Source organism: Cyanistes caeruleus, chromosome Z (genome assembly GCF_971803275.1).
Source record: "Cyanistes caeruleus chromosome Z, bCyaCae1.hap1.1, whole genome shotgun sequence".
Lineage (NCBI taxonomy): Eukaryota > Metazoa > Chordata > Aves > Passeriformes > Paridae > Cyanistes > Cyanistes caeruleus.
Genome location: NC_141732.1, coordinates 45,627,879 through 45,652,764, shown reverse-complemented (window position 1 = coordinate 45,652,764; position 24,886 = coordinate 45,627,879). Strand labels below are relative to the sequence as shown.

Sequence of the window (24,886 nt, the reverse complement as noted above, 5' to 3'; positions counted from 1 at the left end):
GCTGAATCTGTGTTCCCACCACTCCTCCATCCCTTCCACTTAGCAGAGTCCTTGATTTGAAGAATGAAGCTGGGGACCCTTATTTTTGCAGCAGACTGAGGTCCAGATTCAGAGTAGTGCACAGTAGGCATCTAAAGTTCAGCACATATGTACATTCCTCTGATTTCTTTTTCTGCTTTGTGACTTCCGTAAGATCAAAGTGTGTGCCTCAAATCTGGCATCTGCTCAAGTGCTTTCCTGAATAGGAAATGGGATCATTTCCTGAACAAGGGTCTTGGGAACACAAGTAAGTGAGGGTAGATGAAGTGAAGCAGATATAATGGGCTAGGATATTATTTTGGCAGAGAGGAAAATAGTAGCACTCAAAGATTTTTTTATGGAAGATATTTTTAATAGATGGTTGAGAGAATGTTTTGTTTCAGAATCAGCATGGCCTGGAATCTGCAAACATTTAATAGCACCCAGTCATGTCTTATTCACCCACCCAATTAAGAGTTTGGTTGGATAATTAAATCCTATTTTCAGTGGACACTTGCCGGTGGCTGTGGCTTCCTAAATTATGTAGGGTACTAAAAAAGCAGAAAATAAACCCAAGTCTTCAGAAGCCACACAAAATCTAATGGAGAAGAGAGGACCAAGTTGCTAGTCTTTTGCTTAATATCTGAGAAAAAACATGTGAACGTGTTTCTGCTGACAGAAGCAGTCAGGGTGTGGAGTGGGTGTTTCTATTGAATCTTAGGGGGCTTTTTTGTAATCATGGTAGCATTTTGAAGGCTGCTTTTTCTCCCATCACTTTTCTACTGATCAAGTCAGGAACAAAGAGGATTAAAAACAGGGATAAGGGAGATGACTAGTCACAACATGTAGAAAGAGATCATCAGCTATATTTGTGAATTATTCGGTTAAAACAGTAATTTGCTTTGTCTTCTTATCATCTCCTAGGTCATCTCTGCAGCAAAACAACTATAAAATTCTTTAGAGACAAAGAAGCAGAAGGGAAGAAAATGAAAGTGTTTCTCCCTGGAGAGTTGATACATATGGATAGATTGGAAGGGAGCAGAAATGTGAAAACTCAAAACTGATGCCTTTGCCATGACTATAGCCTTTGTTAGATATAACCAAAACTGAAAATGTTCTGGGGCACAGTACACGATGGAGGGAAGCTAAATTGAGTGTCTTGTGGGACTGTCTTCAGATGTGATCTCTGTGGTTATAAAGCAACAAAAAAAAAAAAGGCTCATTAGCACTAGGCTAGATCCTTCTGGTCAAAATAGAAAAGAGATAGGGAATGTAAATCCCAGGAGAAAGTTGTTAGGATCTGTCACATGAAAACTGAATCCACTTAAATATCTCTGGAGAAGGCAGCACTTAAAAGCCTGATCATTGCTGCTTGAACATGGGAAATCTAGGGGGTGTAGATGTGTGTATTTTTTACCTCATAACTTCGGTTGCCAGTACTGAAGGGATTTTTATAACCCTTGCGCCTTGAGACGCTGCAGGAAAGTGTTTGCATTCAGCTTGGCTCTGTGCCTTACAGTCCATTTTAATCACTTTGCAAAGTGGAAGGATTGCAGTTCTGCTATGGTGCTTGGTCTGAAAAGAGGACTCTGAGTGAAGCTCAGCTTTTCTTCAGAGGGATTTCCTGATTTTTGCAGGAACAGAGTGTAAAGCATACTGACACAAACCTTTAATGTCTATCATAAAACATTCCCTCTGTAGTGTTTTCTTAGAATTCTGAAAACTAACCAACTATCCTTGTGTATTCTGTTTAAATGCGGTTGTGGTGAAAACATAAGTAGTGTTGATATTCTGGAGACATGTTGGATGTTGGGAATTTTTATGTATGTCCATCACTGGCTTTTGAAGAACACTCCTGGTGTGCTACTGCTTTTCCTTGCCTCACGTCCTTTCAGTGACTCAAAACCTGTAATGCAGGCTGGTGGCTATTCTCTCTCTTTCATGGTGGTGAGCCCACAATTAAGTTGCTTTATTTAATGCTCCAGCTAGCTGAGCTTTTTCTCTTACTCTATGATTACATGCTTTCCCTTGCTCTTTCTCCCTAGTTAACTGCCCATACTCTGTTCTCTGTGTTTCTGTTTTGTTAGAATTGGTCAAATTGTTTCAGGTCTTTGTTGAAGGAAATAGCATGAAAGAGAAGTTGCTGGAACCCCCAATAAATATTTGAGGAGAGGAGGACTATAGTTTCACATTTCACATTGGCACTGCTTAATTCCTCAGTTCCTTAGTTCCTCAGCTGAATTATGCTGAATTCTTCTGAATTTCTGTAACTTGATGACCTTTGACCCTTCCCTTTAAATGACTCTGATTTTGGCTAAAGTAACATCTAGAGGCTTGCAGTCTTTGATGACCAACATGCACGTGTGTCTTGGATTTTCACATCTACTTTCTAAAATGCCAGCAGGACATTTTTCTCTGGTAGCATTTCCAGGCTTGTGATGTTGGAATACTTCTCCTTTATGGGATCATTAGGGTTGATATTCCTTTGCAGCCTGCATATGCCCTGGGGCTCACCTCTATACCAGTTGCAATTTGTGCCTTAATTAACACCTTCTTGCAAATCTTTTCACTCCATCCAGATTACCTACTCTGCTGTGCTCTGAAGCATGTATTCTTATTTTGGGGTCTGGTCAAGAGAGGAGATAGAATCAGGGGTGGTGAATGGAGAGAATAGATCAAGTGCTCTGTAGATTGGGGGAGGATGTTTGATAGTGCCTGGGTTGTCCTACTGTCAATTAAATTCAATGTTAACAAAATGTGGGTGAGAACAAACTTCCTAGTAAATGTAATATGTGAACTTTGAGGCTTCTGTAAACCTAACAAAAACGTTTAACTCTTTTTCCTGCCATCTGGTTCTTTTTCTTTTGTTCTCTGCTGAAACCAGGTCCTCTGTTCAAACTGTGCTTTACCAAAGGGTGTTACTCTTGGCACATTTGATTTCACTATCTTCGTGTGCCTGTGCTAGGATATACTTTAACCTAAACCTGGCCTTCCTTTTTTCACTTTCATCTGTGTTCTTCTACTGCTCCACTGCTTGTCCTAAAGCTGCATTAGTTTTTCCCCATCCTTTGACCCTCACAGTGTCAAGTAGTGATTAGGCCTTATGCATGTTATATCCTTCAGCCAGTGATTAGTGGAGAAGCTTTATTTTAAAGGATTTATTGCAAAAATCCATCTGCAAAAGACTAGCCAGCAGACCTCACCATTGCTTTAAACATCTACTTTTCTTGTTACCAGCATGAACCTCTACACCAGGAGGGGGCCAGAGAAGCATCATTACACTCTGATAGGATTATACATCAAAATTGCAAGGTATCTTCAACTGTTGCTGTGTGGCCCTCTCAGCTTTTCCAGCAAATTGATAAGTATATGTTGAAATACAACTGGAATTAATGTGTGCAACCGTAGTAGTTTATTGCTTCATTTTATCACCCATTTCATAGCATCTAGACTTTGATGCTTTTAATTAGCTCAGATTAAATACTCCAGTGGTACCACCAATGGCAAGCAGAACAAGTGTAAATAGTTACATGGACATTTTTTATGAAGTGACACACACATATACATAATATACAGACATATCTATATTTCTCTTTATGTAATACTTACGAGAACACTTGGATTTTGAAGACTGCTGACCCTACATATTCTTTTTATTCTGGACTTTTTTTATGGCCTTCTTGTTGCTCTTGCAGGCAGCACTGCACATCTAGACTTTGATGTTTTTTATGGCACTCTTATCCTCTAATTAACTTCATTAATTTTGCAATTAGTGAAGTTAATTAGTGGTTAAAAATGCTATATAAAACTTCAAAGTTTGCATTTTAATCATAGTTTGTATTAGAAATAATTATCACACGCTTGATTACAAAACTCAATGCAGTTAGCTCAGACTGGGTCATGTGATATTAAAACTGGCTTTGTTCTATATCTTTCCTAGCTAGTTAGTTGCATTTTTCACTGACAATTACTGAGGCTTTTCCTGGTATCTGAAAATGCAGCCACAGGGAAAAGGCAGTGAATAAAGTGAATAAAACAAAAATAAAAAAAAAAAAAAAAACCCCACCAAAAAAAACCCAAAAAACATGGTATGGCTGAGTGGAAGTTAGGCTTCGGTTTCAGCAAGCAGAGAAACAGGTTGGAAAAGGGGGCCATAAAAATATTAAAGAAGTCCACCATGAACAGAGTGATACATGTGGGATCAGCACTTGACTACCAGCCTCCTCTGATGAACCAGTTTGGAAGAGCTGTGGTCCAGGCTGTACTGCCTGACTGTGTCATCCTGATCATGACCCACTGTCATAAACCTTAAGGTAAGGGCACGGTAAAGAAAATCTGCTTGCCTAAGGGCTGCAAAGAGTGTGTGTTGAAAAACTAAAGCAAAGAGGACAAAATCCATGTCCATCCATGCAGATGCTGGGATGTAGTAATAACAATAATAGTAATTTAATAATAATAATAATAGTAATAATTATAACAATGCCAGCAACAAAAAGGCTGTGTAAGTGTGGGTGACTTCAGGAGGCAGAGTTGCTATGCAGATGCTCCATTATGGTATGTGTAGATCAACTCACAGCATTTCGTACCATCTTCCTGAGTTTAATCAATGTACCTGTGCATATAGATTTATGTAAGTGAATTCATTTTCTAAACAGGTAGACCAGTGTTACCTTAGAGCCCTTTGGCTTGCTTTGTGGGGAGCTCTTGGCTGCAGTTTCCTCCCTGAGCACACGGTTTCTGGCCTCTATTTGTGTTGTCTCTTTTTCTTCTGCGCTGGCCTCTCACCCGTCTGGTGAGACATCTCCCACCTCATGCCAGAGCAGTCATCATCTCACCCTTAGGGTGTCAGAAGTCTTAATCCTAATTCCTTATTTTCTTTTTCCTTTTTCTTACAGTATTAGGCAGCTTAGTGCTCCAATCCCAAACTTAGGGCAGTACCTGGGTCCAAGCTCTGGTGCTGGTACTTCCATCTGTAACATTGGCATTGGCCAGCAAAGCAGTAGCACTGCCTGGTCCTTTCCCTGCAATGCATATTGTATCCATTTTTATAGTTTCTTTCATACTTTCAGCAGTCTTTATAACAGCAATAATGTCATTCAGATAATTATACTGTAATTGACCTTAGCGTTGAGCATCCTTGGCTTTTACTGCAGTTTGCTTAATACTGCAGTATGGTCAATTATCTTGTAATTCCCACTTTGTTGGGAATTATTGTTTTAATTATTCCACTCTAAATACATCATTTTGGCATAGTAGTAAGGGTACACTGGGGAATGGTCATACTCGTGAATGCTTTAAAGAGTTACCAGCTTTAACATGTAGGAAGGCTTTTCATCTTGTCATCTCTAGTCATTACTTTTAACACTGATTTCATTTAATTATCACTTAGTGTGCTCAGGCCAGGTCTTATCTGGAGGAGTTAGCATATGGGGAGTTGGGGCTTACAGCTGGATAGCTGTACAATTTGATTTATGATTTCCACACTGATTTCTGCCACATTATGGTGGGAGCTATCTATGTTGATGCAGCTAAATTCCAGTGGAAGGTGTGGGTAAAATTGTGTGGGTTTTTTTTTTTGTTTTTTTTTTTTCCCTAGAAATTTGAACTATTAATTATCCCAAATAGACAGTGAGTATGCTGGTGAGAATTTAATGGCTGCATAGGAGGCTTGCGTGGCTCTCTTGGTAGCGATTTAATTTGCACCTGTATTGCACTGATTCTCCGCCAGGAGCAGCACCCTGATGGTGTTGGAGAGAAAACAGCATGGTCCTTCTGGTGGGAGACTGTTTCTGTTAGCACTGTGCTCAGTACTGCCCAAAACAGAGACTGAGTCATAGCATGCTATGTTCTATAGCCTAGTGCAAAAAATACTGTGGCTCCAGAACTAGAAAGACACTGTTCCACTTCTTAAGTAAATTTTGTGAACCTGGCAATGTGTTCAGCCTTTCTATAAATGTGTACATTCATTGTTTTTTGTCAGCATTTTGTGGTATATTTACCATGAATAAAAATGTTCTACTGAAGCAGAAAATGAAAAACTGGTATTTTTTGCTCAAACACAAACCAAGTGTAACCTACTTTCACCAAAGAGTATTTCTTCCTATGTCTAATACATGTATAATTATTACATGTAAGCAAACTCAGCATTGTTTAGTAGGAAAATGCTACTCTTCAGTAGATTAATGCATTTTATTGAAGAAACTAGCAGTGTAAAAAGACTTTATTTCTCTATAAATTTTAATAGTTACTAAAACAAGGACTCTGGGCCATTAAGTTACAGCCTGCCAAGTCATAGTGCTGAATCACTTAATTTCTCCAAGTAACTATCATATTGCAGCTTCTTAATGGCAGCTGTTAGGAGAGCACTGATGTTTTAATCAAGGAACAGGGCAGAGTCTGTCAGCTGAACAGTGTGTTTTAATGGGGTTTTCTTTCACAGTCTGGAAATGTAAGGACCTCTCTTGGAACTTGTGGGCTTGCACATTCAGGAGCCAAAGCATGGGTGGGTACAGGATTATTTTCAGGAATCTGGTGTCAGTGGAGACCATGAGGACACTATTACATCCCAGTGTTTCTCAAAGAAGGTAGGTCCTTATCAGTGCTTATAGACTGAAAAGCTGCTACATACAGTGGAGGGAACTCAGTGTGTGTAATACTGTTGTCTCTCATACAGTGAACATAATAGGCATCCAGTCCATAGGAAGCTCTAGACCATAGCTCATTGTCTATATATGTGGCATATCTTTATTACTTAGCAAAAGAGATAAATTTAGATCTGTCAGCAAGAGTACCAGAGATCCATCCCATGAAGTCACTGATCTTTATGTGGCAGGTGCATTTCACGTTGAAGGGAAAAGAAGGCAGTTCTGCAGGGTTATTGGTAGGCTGGCTCTGTGCAAGGAGAGGGGTGTGACGGTTAAAAGTGGGAGTGTTTAGATTTGTTCTGTAGTAGTTGACTCGTGAGGCAAAATAATGTCAGTACACTGGCCTAATTTCAGATTGGGAAATGAGGTTCTGCCTGCTGTTAGTAGGTGAGTTGTCTCCGTTTTTTCTGTTAATGTCAGGTGAGAATACTATGGGAGGATCTTTTCATATTGGTATAAGGTTAGATCCATCAATCAATAAAACCATTAAGCAGTGTGCATTGCCCCAATGCCCAATGTGGTGCTCATCCTTTAATGTGCTAGTGATAATTAGCTACTTTATCTTTCTAGTAGGGACCTTCAATTTATTACTTTATTAAGTAGTGAAATCAAAGATTAAAATGGTATCTGTAGCACATAGCTAACCAGATTGTGAAAAATGGAACTGTATGGTTTCAAATTTATGAAAATAAATATTTCTGTTTAAATAAGTGCAGTAGTTTAATTCTTTAGACACCACTTTAATTTGTAGCTTATTGGTGATTATTTTTCTTCGTTTTAAGCAAATTGCTTTCTGTAGGGTGAAGTTGAGAAATAATGAATTGAATTCACATTACAAGCTTCTGCCTTCCAAATTGTAAATGAATATAAATGTAGTAGGAGCATAGTATAAAAATCTTTTGCAAAAGGCTATGCTATATCATTGCAGAAACAAATACATTTTTCAAATCATCAGTTCATTTAATGTTGTGTTTCTAGTTGGCCTTTATTTTAAGGGCTTCTGTACCCTGGCACTGCTGTCTCCAAATGTCTTAACATGTGTTGTCGCTTCAGAGCAAAAAATAACTCTGTTAGTTTGCGTTATTTGCTATAATCGTTGATTAATGATCTGCTTTAAAACTAAATTAGTATTTTAAGATGTATTTGCACAGTATGGGAAGGCACAGACTGTGCTTTCAACGCTAGCTTTGTTCTAAAATTTTTATTTCCACTCGATGTTCTTAGAGAGTAATTAACAATTACCAGTCAAAAATAAGGAAGATTTTTGCAAATTCTACTACTTACTTAATCTGAGCTACTGTTCTCAAGAACTGGAAATTTCAGCAAAATGAAGAGGAGGACCTGTGTCCCAGTAGGTAGTAATGTTCTTTTATGTGACTTGGAAAATTAAATAACCACAGCTTAATTTCTGTGCTTAAGTGTTCTGAATCCTTATCAAAAGTCTGTGATAAAATAAGAAAAAGAAGAAATTCTGTATTAGCAATGGAACAGAAGTTACTCTGTGTAAATACTAATTTCTTGGTTTGTATTTGTGTTAATAGCTGCACTGAAAACCCCAAAACCAAATCGCTGCATTGTGTAGTTTAATGTGGAACAACAACTGTCCATCATGCATGGAGGAAAAAACCCCAAACAAGTATTTCTGGATGAATGGGAGGATCTAAAATCCATCAGTCAAGATTTCTTTGGTTGTTCCTCACCACCCCAGTAAAAAAAGAGGACAGAGATGGAAACAGTCAGCAGGATTTCAACTGACAATTATTTTCTTCTCCATTGCTGTCCTTTCCAATTCTGCAGAAAGCCTGAACACATCCTTACTTATGTACATTCAACCACTGACTTCAGAGTGAGATAAAGTTTAGTGCATGCTTAAATGCTTTCTTGAACTAGGGCCAAAAGCTGCTGCTGCTACTAAAATCAGTCCCAGAGGGAAGGTTGCATTTTTCATTGCTTCTTTTTTTTGTATATGAAGATACAGGCTCCACAAAGCTTTGGAAATATGGTAGAATTCGATAAATGTTGCCTGCCTTGTTTAAGGGAGCAGAGTGGAGTTGTTGGATGATAATGCATAAAGCACACATTATCTTTCTTTCTTTCCTGCCCATATGTTTGCTCTTTAGCAATCATTACTAGGTGAGAACTCTAGAATAGTAAGAGAATCACTGAGCCAGTCTGTGTTTTGTTTCTGTCTGCTGCAGGCATAATCTGTAATTTTAAAAGGCAGCAAAATAAAGTGAGTTTAGGTGTTTTCTCCTGTTCTTGCCTGCTTCAAAACTGTTCAGAAGCTTGCTTCTTTCTTTGGTAGAAATCTTCATTCAAATGTTTGCTGAAGTGTGACTTGCCTTGAGCCTCTTTGTTCTTTTTGATTTACACAGGCAAACACACACACATGTGCAAACACGCACCCCTCTTCTGGGACTATTGACTTAACCCTGGATATTTGTAGAGGAAACAAACCAAAACAAGACCAGTGCACTGTATTCATAAAATGCATCCCATTGGCAGTGCAGATAGCCCCTGTGATCTGTCAGTTGATCACCTGTTTCTGTCTCTTGCAATACATAGTGCAGTTCTTAATGCGAGACACTTGCTGGGTAGCTGTCACTGGTTAAAACCCAATGTGCCATCTGTGAGAACAGCTCCACATCATACTATCAGTGTAAGAAGTATTGAGGGGTAGTGACAAATGAACCACTCTTGTGAATGAGGGCCTGATGATGCTTTCTTCTCTTTCTGGACTACAGAGCTCTTCCGTGTCTCCCTCAGCCAGTTTCAGGACAGCAGAAAAGCACAGAAATTCAACAGATTATTCTTCAGAGAGTAAAAAACAGAAAACAGAAGAGAAGGAAATAGCAGCTCGTTATGTGAGTAGATTGTCTACATTGTGCATTGTTGAAATTCAGTGCTCCTCTCTAATTTCACCCGATTCCTGCTGCATAACTAATTTTAAAATGAAGACCAAATACCCCTAATGTCTCTGCTGGATTAAAGGTTTTGGTGCACACGACTGATACTGTTTTTAACAGTATAAATACAAAGCACCTGGAAGTTGTGTGACAATAATGCTGAACTTTATTTAGGCTGGGTCTTGTCAGTGAAATCTATATTGAACCCACTTCATAGTGCAGTGCCACTTTGGATGAAGATTTTCATCCCATGTCCTTCTCCACCAACGTGAAGATGGGGAGGAATGCTCCAGTTGTGGCAACCTGCTAAGCCCTATAGGTGGCCTAAAGACTTCAATTGTATTACCACATAGATTTTGGTAAAAGTAGAAATGGTACACTGCAGATTTGTGAGCAGCCTTCCTCTGTTTTCATAGTTACTAAGAGACATTGGAATATTAAATAAAATTTTTTAACACATTATGATTTGTCATTGCAGGACAGCGATGGTGAAAAGAGCGATGACAACTTGGTAGTTGATGTTTCCAATGAGGTATACACAGTGGTGGTTTTTCTACCTTGCAGAAATGGTGGTGAGGGTATCTTCAGTGGTTCCTGTGCATATTGGTTTTATGAATAGGATTAGGGCATGTGCCTTCATAAAGGAACTTGATATGCCTGAGGGAATCTGGTTGTATCCTCTTTCTTTAGAATACAAATCAGATCTGAAACACTTCTACAAAGTACTTGTTGTTTCTCCTATGAACAAAAAGTTCTTTTGAGATATTTGAAGCCAGCCCAGCACAACAGAGGGGGTACAGCTTGTAAGAGTATCTGTCTTTTCTTTCACTTTGGCCATGACTTCATGTGTGAACCTTATCAGGTCTGCCAAACACATTGAATCTTTTTAATCTGTCACTTGAAGAAAGAGATTTACTTGCCTGTTTCAATATCCATAGATTGTTGGCATCAAACTTAAGAGTTCTTAAAAAAATAAACAACAAATTGTCCTTCATTATCCCTCCCAATTTTACAATTGTATCAGCTAAATCTATTAAGTATAGAAGGAATATGTCACTTCCTATGACAGATCTTCATTCCAAATTGAGAACTGCTCAAGACAAGAGCTAGTGGCTAGTATGAAGTTTTTATGGTAACCCATGTTCCTGATATTTAGGATCCTTCTTCTCCCCGTGGGAGCCCAGCACACTCTCCACGGGAAAATGGCTTGGACAAGACTCGACTGCTGAAAAAAGATGCACCAATTAGTCCAGCCTCTATTGCATCCTCTAGCAGTACTCCTTCCTCCAAATCCAAAGAACTTAGCCTTGTAAGTACTACAAAATGCTTCTGACCCCTAATCATAGGCTGAAATACATGCTCACCAGATTTCTGTCTGGACACAATTTGTGTTTCCACAGCTGTTAATAAAACACAGTGAAGCATCAATTAAATATTAGTTTAATTCCTCTTTTCAAAGGAATCTAATGAATTAAAAAGAAAGTCCACATTCTTTTTTGGAGATAGAAAGAGGTAATTTTCACTGGTGATATGAGTAGATGACAGATGGGGTGTTCTGAGAGATATTTTTCTCCTCCCCCATATGAAGAACTGTTATTCTGAGAATAAATAAAAGTACACGGGGGTTTCTTGAGCTGTTTTCCTGTGCTGTGGTTTATAGCAAATTCAGTTCCCTGCTTGGATGTGATTTGGTTGTTAGCTTTGTTTGAATTACCAGGCTATATACAACAACAATAATTTTTATTTTCTATCTAAAAAGTAATCTGTCATTTACAAGAGCCTTCTTTGACTTGCATTGCAAATCATAATGCAGAAGAAAAGAGCTGCCTGCAAGGGGTGTTCTTTCCTTTCCTGTTTGTGGCCACAGTTAATCACCTACCTGAGCTGCACAGTAATTCCCCTCTTGGTTCTTCACAGGGCAGGGTATGCAGTTATTTAAAATAAATAAATAAATAAATAAATAAATAAAAAGCTTAAAGTGAATGTAGTGCTCAGGAAAGGTGATGGAATGACAGGTTCAGGCCTGGGAATCAGTGGTGTGTCTGATGAACAAGCCTGTCACAAGAGCAGCACTGCACAGTTCCTGACTTTATACCCGTCACTGTCTTCATCCTGTGTTTCTATCACCACTCTTGGGTATGAGTAGTTGGTCAGTTTGGGGATTTTTTTTCTGCTCCTCTTGTCCATCCCTCACAGAAAAATTATAATGGGAGCAGGTCCATGAGCATAGTGAGACCACTGACAGATTTCACATATGCTGCCAGTTATCAGATGGCAATGACTTTTCAGTCATTTACCTCATTCTGAATTGTACAGATTCTCCTGATGAGAAAAGCAGTGAAGGCAGTAGTTAATTACCAAAGCCATTCTTGTCTTTTTCAGTGTCTTTGCATCTTCCTTTCATTGACAGGGACTGCTGAAACCCAAACCCAGAAGCTAAATATCACTAATATCACTACTCACTAGCTATAAAGATAAAATAGGTTACAAACTCTCTTCCTTTTTCCTTCTTGGTGATTAGAATGAGAAATCTACCACTCCTGTGTCTAAATCAAATACCCCAACTCCACGGACTGATGCCCCAACTCCAGGCAGCAACTCCACTCCCGGACTGCGGCCAGTGCCCGGCAAACCCCCAGGTGTGGACCCAATAGGTTAGTGTCCAAATATTTTGGTGGTGTGAAACAGCGACCATTTGTCCTTTGTCAGGTTCCCTTTAAATCTGTAATGACAAGTCAGTATATTACAGATGCTTAAACTGGGTGCTGAGCCGGTTTTTCAGCACTGTAATACAGTATTGTGTGTCTTTCCTTGGCTGGCTGGCTGGTTGGTATGGGTTATTTGTGGGGTTTTTTTTTTGCAGTTTTCCAAACTCACGTTTCATCTGATGGGTCTAGAATGCCTCTGTGACTTCTCACTTTCCCCCCCTCTCCTTACAGCTTCAGGTTTAAGGACACCTATGGCAGTACCGTGTCCTTATCCTACTCCATTTGGTATTGTGCCACATGCTGGTATGAACGGGGAGCTCACCAGCCCTGGAGCTGCCTATGCTGGTCTACACAATATTTCCCCTCAGATGAGCGCAGCAGCTGCAGCAGCAGCGGCGGCGGCAGCCTATGGGCGATCTCCAGTGGTAAGTGTTTGCTGGTAGTGCATTTAGTTTTGAGAACTGTTTATATTGAATATAAGACCTGTGGGGTTAACTCTAGTTCACTCACTTTGTGGTTTGGGGAGTATGCTACGGAGAACATGAATTAAACAGTCTTCCTTTGCCTAACTCTTACTTTAATACACCTTTTTGCTTTGCTTGGGGAAAACTATAGGTTGGTTTTGATCCACATCATCACATGCGAGTCCCAGGCATCCCTCCTAATCTCACAGGCATCCCAGGAGGAAAACCGTGAGTATCAAACATTCAGCTTTAAAAGTCAATCATCTGTTGGAAGTCATGTTCCCTTGCTGGTTGGAATTCCCCTTAGCTACTGAAAACTATTGTGTGAATAGAAATAAGTATAGCTATTCAGCAAGAGCAGGAGAATCACTGTGTAATCTTAAAGTTGCATTTGTAAATTTGTTTTGAAGACTAATAGCAGTTGACATGGACTGGGTGATACAAAGTAAAGGAGACAGAAATAAATGGAAAAAGGAGATGAACTTCAAATCTGACTGGCTGGTTGTGTATGGAAATGTAAGCTGGAATGGGATCTCAGCTTTCCATCTCTACTCTGCTTCTCAGTTTAAAAGAATCATTTCTTTGTTCACAAAAGCCTTGCAATTACTTGCAAGCTTAGCAGCTGTATGTAGTAAAAGGAATACTGAAATGTTTTGTTTGATTGAAAATACTGGAAAGAATTATTTTATTATAATATTCAGATTCATCCTTGATGGAACTGACCTGTATAATGTGACCTGCGTTACCAGGCTTTTTGTGTTTTGAGCCTTGGAAGAAGAATTACTGAGACAAAGAACTCTCTGCCTCACATTCCTCATGAGATAGAGAGCAGAAAAACTAGAGCAGCTACACAGACTGGGATCATATTGATCCAGATTTTCTTTAGGATTCATCCAGTTCCACTTCCTTGTGACACTTCTGGGGGACTGTGACCAGTTCATACTGGTTTGATGGCCAAGGGGTATTTGTGCCAATCCTTCTCAAGTTCTTTTATGTATGAACGTGTTTGTGTAGGAGTGATTGAGGTTAGTCAGGCACTTGGATTTGTGTGATAAATGCACATGTTTACCTGCCAGTGAGCTTGCAGACGCACAGGGTTAGGAACATACGGTGACAAGCGGTCAGGCCTAGTGCCTGTAACTCCTCGTGTACACACGTCACACAAATCATGAACCAGGTCCAGATCTCTCAGGCGTCGCATGCTGGTAACCACTTTAATTTACTTCTCTGCTAGTTGTGCCACCCTGTTAGGTGAATGCCTCAGGCAGGTACGGAAGTTGACGTACAGCAGCTTGCAGACCAGCTGCTTGCATTAAAAATTCTGTGGGGCACAGATCTTCATCCATTATATACAGTGGGCTCTAAGAAATGTCTTGATGTAATGTTCAAATGCTTGCTGGATCTAAGTTCATCCCTGATGGAGCCAGTCACCTGGAAAGAAGTGTCTCTGGATCTACTAGGCTTTGCTTGCTGTGGTGAGAGAAATGGCAATTGCAGGGGTTCAGGGACCTACCTGCTCACATCTTACTTCTGTTAAGCTAGAGAGGAATAAAACATGAGGCAAACTGAAATCAAATCACTTAAATTCTGGTATATCTCCAAGATTTTTAAATATTGTGGCTCTGTTGATGTCTATTTTAAACATTTAAATATAACTGTCATTTGTCTACCAGAGGGCTTGAAACTTTTAAAATCTGTGGTTCTTTTAGCATGATTGTATTGAGTTTGTCTTGAGTGTGATAGTTGTCACATCTTCGGGGATTGTTATTTTCTCATTTATTCCTTTTTCACCTTAAAGGGAAATTTGCACAAATTCTCTGCGCTGTTGAGTATTATGAAATGGAGTGGGCAGCATATGGTACATTTGGCCCCTAATAACTCTCTTTTCACTTTGGTGTATCAACTCTTGAGTATTGTACAGTATATAAATACTGAAAGATAGTATATAAATAGGAAAGATAGCTAATGCATTTTGTCCCACTGAAAATTATTGATCTGGTGTTAATGCATTATGAATCTTAAATGGCAAACTCAGTAGTTTAATTGTAATACTGCCTTCTTTAGTCACTTTGAAGTATCAATTAAGGAAGTGAACTTAAAAAGTATTCTCATAAAACAATTTCTTTGTGAGCTCTTCTCATCCCACTGTTGTGACAATGGATTTTTCATGAGCATTATGATGATTTTTTAGGTGTAAGAAAATTAAAGCCTTCCATTAAGCATACCCTTGGTATGTATAGGTAAACCCTCTTAAAAATTTTGTGCTCTTGTAATAGATGTGATGTATCAGGTAGCATCTCAGAACAAGGCAATTTTACAACCTAACTGTTATCCCTGGAAAATACTTTGAGATAAAGCTGTTGATAGGTTATTCACAGGTGGCATAAGAGGCAATCACAGAACAGATTCTTTCTCAGTGAGAGGCCTGATTTTGGCAAGCGAAACTGGGATCTGTAGCGTCCACAAAAAAAAACAAACAAGAAAACCCAAACCCAAAACAAACCACAAAACAGAAAAAATTCCATTGCAGTGCGTTTTCGCTGGTCTGTCATGTCAGCTGTCAGCAACTGTGCCTTGAGGACTTAACTCCTCAGTGTTGGTGGAATTTTCACTGCACCCTTAGGTACAGTGCTGAGCAGTTTTGCTCAAGGGGCCTGGGACCCACAGTACGTTTGGGACAGATTGGCAGCAGTCCAGCTGAAGCTGCCACATAAGAGTCAGTAAAGCGAGCAGCCAAATGTCCCCTGGCACGCAGCTACACACTATGCTCTGGCAGCAACCAGCCAACTATTTCTGTCTTCCAGGGGGCCCTGACCTAACCTTCCTTCCCTTTTCTGCATGCAGTGATATCCCCAAAATATCATCCAAAATTATATATAGCCTCACTCATGCCAGAAATCATCATAATGTGAGTTGTAAAAGCTCATTTGATTGGTGCTTGACTTTCCACATTAAAAGCTGAACACCTATGTTCGTGCTTTGAGGGCCATCATATAGATAAATAAATGTTTTTTCCTTACATGATTAAAATAACTGATAATAGCCCAGTTGAGTAGAGCAGGGTGCTAATAACACCAAGGTTGTGTGTCCAGTCTCCATATGGCCATTCATTTTAGGGATGGACTCGATGATCCTTGAGGGTCCCTTCCAGCTCAGAATATTCTGTGAAATATCTGTGAAAAAATTGAGCTGATGGCACAAAGTGAATGCCTGCAGTGGAAGCACATCTTTGATTCTATTTTCCTTAACAGGCTTGAAGCAAAACTCTTTAAATCACCCCCTTAATTTTTTTTCTCCCTCAGAGCATACTCATTTCATGTAAGTGCAGATGGTCAGATGCAGCCAGTTCCTTTCCCTCCTGATGCCCTCATCGGTCCAGGAATCCCTCGCCATGCCCGTCAGATCAACACCCTGAACCACGGGGAAGTTGTGTGTGCAGTTACCATCAGCAACCCCACCAGACACGTCTACACGGGTGGGAAGGGCTGTGTCAAGGTCTGGGACATCAGCCACCCTGGCAACAAGAGCCCTGTCTCCCAGCTGGACTGCCTGGTAGGTGAAAAGCAGCATGGAAAGAAGTGAACAGAACACTGAAAGAAGATAGGACCCTGTTTTAAGATTGCAGTGATAGCACTATGGTGTAAAGGGCAAGTGGGTATTTCATTTCTGTGGTGGTATCACAGGTTGGTATGGCATTTGTAATTGTGCTCTTTTTCATTAGAACTGAGGTTGAAGTATGTTCTTCACCATACTTGTGGGTTTTTTCCCCCACAATGAATCAAAACATTTTTAATTTCCTAAGATTGTGGTAGGAGGAAAGATCAAAGACAGCACAGCAAGTATTGTTTATAAACTTTGACATTCGCTGGCAATCTTAGAGCTTGTTGATAACCTATCATGCTAAAAATTGCTGTCTTTCAGCTGTATTCTCTCAGAATATTTGGGGATTGTGTCACCTACTTTGTGTCTGTGTATGTGTATGAATGCATTGACCTGTCTTAATGTGGCAATTAAAAATATCCCTGCATATTATTCACAAATTATTTGAATGTGCTAACAAGATGAACTATTGTTAGCAGCTTTTCTCTTGTCATTTACCAGTTCTTGGTGAGATATTGCTGCTTGTTACAGAGGCAGTAAAATGAGAACTGTGCAGCACATGTAGACTTACAATGAATTGCTACACAAGTTGCTACACAAATGAGGAAAATTGCCCAAATATTTTCCTCTGACATCTCCTAGATGGTGGCAGCAAGTCTCACTGGAACGGGAAGGGGGAAAGTGTGCAGGGAATTTGGTACTCTCCCATGCTGAGAGGTTAATGTGCTGAAATAAACAGAGTATGAAAATACAACTTTCTACACCAGCTGTCAAATTCAGCTATCTTGAATTGTTTTGGGCTGGGTTCAGGTCTTCGCATTTTGATGCTAATTAAGATTAAATATCTTTCACTACTGAATTTTGTAGATCAAGTTGAAGTACTTCCCTAATGTCATGTAATTTTCTGGCATTAATACACTTTATCATTGTCATAAGTATAAATGGCTCATTAAAACCAGGAGGGAATACAATACTTTTATGGATTTCTGCTCTCATGTTAATGCTGTTTTCTTTCCTCATGAGTAATCTCTTGATGGCTTCTGTCTCCACAGAACAGAGACAACTACATCCGTTCCTGCAGATTGCTCCCTGACGGCCGCACCCTGATTGTTGGTGGGGAAGCCAGCACGTTATCCATTTGGGACCTGGCAGCTCCAACTCCTCGCATCAAAGCAGAGCTGACATCTTCTGCTCCAGCTTGCTATGCCCTAGCTATCAGCCCTGATTCCAAGGTCTGCTTCTCTTGCTGTAGCGATGGCAACATTGCAGTGTGGGATCTGCATAACCAGACTTTAGTAAGGTAGGTCAACCAAACTGGATCATCAGGTTATGAAGAATTATTTAGACACAGTAGTAAATGTGCTTTTGTACGTATATTCTATTTTCTCCACGCATAGATGCTTCCACTATTTTGTTGTTCAGCATGGCCATGGTAATACCTTGACAAAAGTCTATATGATTACTTATAAGTTTTGAGAGTTTCACAGTTCCAGGCCTTTTGATCAGTCCATAACTACAGTGGCCTAAATATCAGCTGATATCAATACTGCTGTAGATTCCTTGAACAGATGATTTTCTTTGTTTCCATGCAATACATTGCTCTCACTCTAATCTCTTTAATCCAGCAAATATGTTTTGTGTAAAGGTATGTGTAAATTACTGCATTGCAGACTTAGCCTTTCAGGAGTATGGGTTGGGGCTCAACACTGATATACAGTAAGCTCTGGTCACACAGAGCTTCTCTGTGCGCTGCACTTTGTATATGTTGTTACATATAATATCAATGTTGCATGTAAAATAAAGCTTTTACTACCTGATGTTACCATTTAGATTGCTTGGGGTTTTTTTAACATCAGTGACCTGCAAATTTTTCTTAGACTAAGGTAATTTTGCTGATCATGCTACAATCTTCTGGGGGGAATGACTGTTTTGAGTAGTGGGTATCACACAGCCAGCAGCAAAGATTTCCAGAGTACCTGACTCTTAAAGTGTTCCTTTTGAAATCAAATTAGGTGTCTGGCCTAATTGCATCATCAATTCATTGCAAAACTCACATGACTGTCCCGGAGTTCGTTTTAATCTGGGACTGCTATTGGAATCTAAGTTACAACTCAGGAGCTGCAAGAAGGTATTTTGTCCTTTTGCTCAGAATGTACTGATCTTCTGTTAATATTTTCAGGCAATTCCAGGGCCACACAGATGGAGCAAGCTGTATTGACATTTCTAATGATGGCACTAAATTATGGACAGGAGGTCTGGACAATACAGTCAGATCCTGGGATCTCAGAGAAGGGAGACAGCTACAGCAACATGACTTCACATCACAGGTTCAGTCTCAGAACCTTTGGCATGTTAACAAAATTTTCTCATGTTTATTTAAAACAAACATATTTAATTTTTTGTTTTCCTTTATAAGCAAAAAATCAGTCTCAAAGAGAACTCCAAAGGATTTTTTCACTTAGTCTCATGTACTCTCATTTTTTTTTTTTTGTTTGTTTGTTTGTTTTCTTGTGGCAGCTAAATGTCTATCTGGATTTTGACTGTTTGACAGATTAGTACCTCTCCCATGAGAGTAAGGGAGAATCGGTTTTATAAAACATGTGCCAGATTAGAATGTTCCTCTCTGCAATCTGTTCCCATTTCTGTAGGTCCAAGGTCAAAAGTATTTTATGAAAATATTTTAAATGCTGTCAGATAAGCTTGGACATTAACTTTTATAGTTTGATTCAATACTTCACTATTGCAGTTTTAATAACATTTAATAGCATAGTTTTGCAGCTGTGTTTGCATGAACTAACTTATCTTCATTACTGCAGTAATTGGATTGTCATGTTTTTAAAACTGCAGTAGACCAAAAATGTGAGTTTGCATAGTGCTAACAGTGTAGCAAGGGTCAGTTTTGAATATCTCAAGCTCATTCCTTCACTGACTGAAGCATGTGCTGTGCTGATTACAGATCTTCTCACTGGGCTATTGTCCAACTGGTGAGTGGTTGGCAGTAGGAATGGAGAACAGCAATGTCGAGGTGCTGCATGTTACTAAGCCAGACAAGTATCAGCTGCATCTTCATGAGAGCTGTGTGCTGTCACTCAAGTTTGCTCACTGTGGTAAGCAAATCTTTCTATATCAGTGTTTTCCTTCACGAAAAATTCATTCAAGGTTACCCTTAAATTTAAGTGCAATATAGTTATTAAATTACAGAGTGTAGTTGAAAACTAGGTATTAAATTTAAGTATTATGGTTATTCAGAAAACTCTGTCTGACTGCTTTTTTCTAGGTACTGCTTATTTTGTGATGGAACATCATAGTGCAACCAGATGAAAATGTTACTGTTCTTTGGCTATGTGTGAATGCTTTGTTTTTACAATCATCTGTTTCTTGAGGTATATTCCTTGAAAACAAAATGCAGTAATAACATTTAAACAATCTGTTGCAGGCAAATGGTTTGTAAGCACTGGAAAAGATAATCTTCTTAATGCTTGGAGAACACCTTATGGAGCCAGTATATTCCAGGTAATAATCTCCTAAAAGCTGTTTTCCACATACATTACAGTGCAGTAGAGCTGCACATCTCAGGGTCTGTCAGTAGCCTAAGGAGTTTTCAGGTGGAAATACAGCTAATTACTGTAGTCCTTAAAGAGTTTGTCTGTAATTAGAGAAAGAAATGTTTTTGTCCTTTTTACTGTTTCACTAATTCAGCTCTTACAGTAAAGTAGCCCTTTAATCTAAAATTGTTGTTAATAGTCTTCTTTCTCAAATTATTCTGCATATTAGTGGAATACAGTACCCAAGTCATGTTGTTAGGTGAACAGTCACTGAAGGTCTGAAATGTAGCAGTGGAAGTTACACCATGAATGTGTATTTTTCTTGGATGATGTGTTGGTAGATTGGACCAGCAGACTCCTGAGCTGAAAACTGAAGCGATAAGGAATATATTGAATATTTATACTGAAGTATAACTGAAAGCTGCAACCTATCTATAGTCCCTCTGTGCCCAGTTTTAATAGCATTTCAGTACCATTAGAAAAGTGGGACTTTTGGCATGTCTTTCTGTTCTTTCACCTGCAGGCACCTGTAGATTTGGAATTTTTTTACAAAATTTAACTGTTTAACTGGCTCTAGTGTAAATGACCAGTCTCATGTGCACTGATGACTGCCATGTCTCTGCTTTTGGAGACAGTGCAGTTTATGTTGATAAGAGTAAGGTAGGTTCTAAGTTTTCCTAGTAGAGGCTGTTCATTTCTAGAACCAACCCCCAAAGACAGCCCAAATCATCCTAACAAGAGCACATTCCCCTTAAAAGTGATATTAAAAACTCCAGTATGATGTTCTTACTGAGGGGTAGATAAGGAAATTTCTAGTGCAGTGAACAGAGGTGTTTTTGCCAAAACACAGCATGACTGGGAAGTGTTTAGCTCTTGTGGTAACAGGCAGAAAATCACGTGGACATGTATCTTTATGTAAAGAAGACATGCACTGAAACAGCAAGGTAAATGTGACAATGCATACACGTCATCTTAGAACAGACAGCAAAGCCAGAAGAGGCAGAGCTACTGCAACATGCTTGTATCCTGTGTCCCATCCAGCTCCTACACACTTGTTGTGTATCCTGTTCTACCACGGTGTTTTTTCCTAATTGCGTCCTCTGTGATGAATTCCTTGGTGCAATGCTTTCGTCTTCTTGTGTTGGGGAAGTAGTGAGAGGAGAAAGATTTATTTCTATGGAGTCTCTTTGTTTCATACCTGTGGATAGGTAGGGCTTTGAAGTATTTCTCTGTGTGAATTTCTTGTTTACAACAAAGGAAGTGGGAAGAAGATGGGTTTTCATTCATTTTTATGCAAATCAAATGCATAAAATATTAATAAATTCTCATCCTTGTAAAGTATATAGAAAGCACTACTTCTGTTTGTTTGATTGATAGATTACCTTTAGGCCCATAATATTCACTTCCCTCTCTACCACTGCTTTATTTTACAATAGATCATACTGTGGAACAAAAGTATTTAAAAAAATTTGCCTCTATGGTACTGATACTTTAATGAGCTTTTCATGTATTCCCTATCTATAAATTCTTCCAATTAATCTTCAAGCCCTTCAGGATTGAAGGACTGGAAAGATGTAATTTTCTTTTTCCTTTTCTCTTTTCTTGTAGTCCAAAGAATCCTCATCTGTGCTTAGCTGTGATATCTCTGTGGATGACAAATACATTGTCACTGGCTCTGGGGACAAGAAAGCTACAGTCTATGAAGTTATTTATTAGAGACAAATCTGAATGCAGACAGAACTCCTTCTCCTAGCACTTTGCTGTATATTCTTTTTTTTTTTTTTTTTTTCTTTCTAAACTGAAAACTTAAATGCTCATCACAGTTGTAGAATTTACTTTTACCTTCTTAACTTGCTATTGATTTGTGAATGTTCATTAAGAACTCGTGATACCAAATTGTCAGATATCTACTTGGAAGAAGATGGAAAAAGCATACTTAATGGTGACCTTGACTCTTTAATTATATATTATAGCTGTAATGTATTTATTTTGTTTAAAGAAGGCTTTCTAACAATGAACTAACTAAATAAAGCTGTCTGGCCCGGCTTTAGTTTGCAAGATGCATCATATACTTGTGTTTTTGCAGGTGGATAAATTGGGGATCTTGGAGAAGGATGTTCAGGAGATAGTTAAAATTACACTAAATAGACTTGTAGTTTCTATTTAAAAAAATAAACTTTGTTATATTTTTTAGTCCTGTTCTTGGATGAGACCTCTAAGTGTTATTACAGTATAATTATTTGGTGGGAAGATGCTGTATCTTAACTATTTTAGACAGTCTTGGAAACTTAGGAAATTGCAAACCGTAGCCAGTGATCTACATGCCTGTGATGAATGGCAAATTCAGTTCACATCTAAATTAAATTCACTTTAAGTAAGAATGTGCTAATTTATATATTTGCAATGTTAATATAGCATCTTGTGTACAGATTTGTTCTCAATGCTTTTCTGTTGATAAACATAAAGCATTTTGGTGTCAAGCTAGGTTTTTTAATATAAACACCTCTCTTTGTTATATTGTAGAGAGTACAATAAGTTGCCTCAAAGAATCACCTTTGTTACTTCTGGAAACTTTTGCAATGTTTCCTTGAAAATGGGGATATGTGTCTTTAGGCAATTTTTCAATTACAAGAGATTATGAAAAATATTTGATATGTTCTTTGGAAACTGCACTGAAATAAGAATGGATGCCTACCAATATACAAACTACAAAAGCAATGACCTCTGAGGTAGGATGTAAAAGAGTACTCATTCCGACATACAAAAAGGAATGGATTCTCATTGGGATAAGGACTTGCTTTGTTCGCCAGCAGTTCAATCCAAGTCTTGGTTGGATGTCCCTAAAACGGACGCAGACTGAGCCATTGTGCCAGAGACAACGTGTTATCTTTTTATGTTGTTGTTGTTGCTGTTAAACTATGATCTGTGACTTTTTTTTTTTTGAATGCTTTAAAAAAAAAATCTTTAAGTCTGTGGATCTGCTGATGTACAGTGCCTTTGCTGCTATGGATCAAAATCAAGAGACCCGTGTAGATAAATCTTATTGTATAAGTAGAAAATTACTTAATTTCATACTAGAAATGGATTGATGCTGCAAGTTAAAATGGACTGTTTATTGAAGTTCCAAATGTGGTAGCAAAAAAATGGTGTCTTAAGTGCTTAGTGTTTGATGTCATTAACAGTTTCGTAATACTCTACATTGTAGAAAGATTTTGATACTAAACTGTGTCATTGTACATAGTTCTAATGCATTGTATTGACCACCAGTACTTCTATAATGGTAGATTATTGTTTGTGCATTCAGACTTTTAAGCATTAAACATAAGTAACTTCTAAGATGCATTTTTCTTCTTTTTTCACCACTTCCCTCTTTGTTGTGTGTGCTAATCTCAGTCACACATGCAGCCGTTCGTTTACAGAACATACCACTACAGATACTTGTGGTTTTGCCACTGAAACACAATGTAGAGTTTCAGCTGAGATAGTGAAACCTATGAATTTATAGTTTCTCAGTTACCTGACTGCACTGATTCTGAACACTTGGAAGCATCAGACTTTGCCTGTCACCTAAGAGTTTGCTGTTTCCCAGTTTTGTGGTTTCCCATCTGACATCCCTACGTTATCCCATACCTTGGGAGAGAGTGAAGTTGAGGACCATTACTGCTCACATGCCCAGTGAGTATGTGGAGCTCAGCAGGATTTGGGAGGGGTGTTGCACTTGCAGCATTACACCACGGTTTCCTCATCCAGACCTAAAGTCTATTCGCTCTCACAGACAGCCAGCTCTCACCGACGTTTGGGTTTAGATCAAGGATTTAGTCCAGCTTCCATGAAGTTAATGAATGCAAGTTAAAGTGAGCTGGGTGCAAATTAATGCACTCCTGGGAGGGGTGGCAGAGGGAGGAGCTATGCTGTCTGTAACAGGAAAAAAGGAAATGGAAAAAATCCAAGGGAAAATCTGAATTTTGTTCTATAACCCATTTCTGAAATGATGCTGGGCATGGTGGAAGTCCCCAAGCATGCAAGCCTGTTGTGATATGACAGGCTGTGGTGACTGCTGGTACATGAACCCAAGCTTAGAAATATTTTGGGTTTTCTTGAAATGTCAAAACAAGACGTAGGTTGATGAAGTTATTTACTTGTACTCTGAGTGATTAGGTAATACTTGTTGATGGGGGAGAATTTCCTGCAGAGCTATTAGTTCCTTAGAGTTAACAGTGAAGAGATCTCACCCAGAATAATGTAAGGTTTCACTTCTGCTAAAGTTCTGTGCCACTTCATACAATAATGCTCCTAATGCTCCATAAAAGTAAACAGGGTACAGATACATTCTGTTAATATTTACTCTTCTCTGAAGAAATAGTATTTACTAGTTATAAACATACTGGAGACACCTTACCTTTTCAAAGCCATTCAAAAATGTAAAAGGGTGTAATAGGGTGTATACCATTTACTAAAAAAAAGAAATCACCTGCCAAACACTTAATGTTTGGAGAGGATGTTGTATTTTTATGTAGTAGTTCAGGCATGAGATTACTTAAAACGTGTAAGATAAAGCATTCCTTTAAATAGAGTAAAACATTACCTACACCTGAATTTGTAACAAAGCTAGTTTTGACAGCAAAGTAATACATACTTTTGAAGCAGCCTGCCATATATGTGCTTATTCATGTTTGTATTGATGGCTTGTAAGCAGTGTAGGAATCAAATGCTTTAATCCAGGATTACTGCAGTTAAATGTGTAGTTATCCTGATTTTTTTTCCCCTTCAAGGCTGAATGCAAGTTAGAGATGGTACAGAGCTACTTTCTGTTTTCCAGTTATACATACATAGGGTCATGTTCCTTTTTCATTCATTAGTTTTGTTTGCAAATGCACAGCACTATTTTGTGTAGTGTTTTGAAGCAAATGTGTTTTGTGCCACAAATTTTAGGCAAAAGTACTCCAAATTCAAGGTACAACCATTTCTTTCTCTGCATTCTTCCCTTCTTAAGTGTTGTTT

The 24,886-nt window shown here is 38.8% G+C and overlaps 1 protein-coding gene across 6 annotated transcripts in view; it reads left to right on the top strand.

Annotated features, from left to right (window-relative positions):
• Window positions 1–23,221, top strand: part of LOC111940839 (TLE family member 4, transcriptional corepressor) — a 97,776-nt gene extending 74,555 nt beyond the window's left edge. For all 6 annotated transcript variants that reach the window (XM_086866773.1, XM_086866774.1, XM_086866771.1 and 3 more), the window contains 12 exons: window positions 9,407–9,526; window positions 10,047–10,100; window positions 10,725–10,877; window positions 12,090–12,222; window positions 12,508–12,701; window positions 12,892–12,968; window positions 16,043–16,292; window positions 17,393–17,640; window positions 18,520–18,667; window positions 19,297–19,447; window positions 19,777–19,853; window positions 21,494–23,221. In XM_086866773.1, coding sequence (XP_086722899.1) covers window positions 9,407–9,526; window positions 10,047–10,100; window positions 10,725–10,877; window positions 12,090–12,222; window positions 12,508–12,701; window positions 12,892–12,968; window positions 16,043–16,292; window positions 17,393–17,640; window positions 18,520–18,667; window positions 19,297–19,447; window positions 19,777–19,853; window positions 21,494–21,601 — 1,713 coding nt within the window. In that variant the 3' untranslated portion in view covers window positions 21,602–23,221. The remainder of the gene's footprint in view (window positions 1–9,406; window positions 9,527–10,046; window positions 10,101–10,724; window positions 10,878–12,089; window positions 12,223–12,507; window positions 12,702–12,891; window positions 12,969–16,042; window positions 16,293–17,392; window positions 17,641–18,519; window positions 18,668–19,296; window positions 19,448–19,776; window positions 19,854–21,493) is intronic.
• Window positions 23,222–24,886: the final 1,665 nt, after the last annotated feature.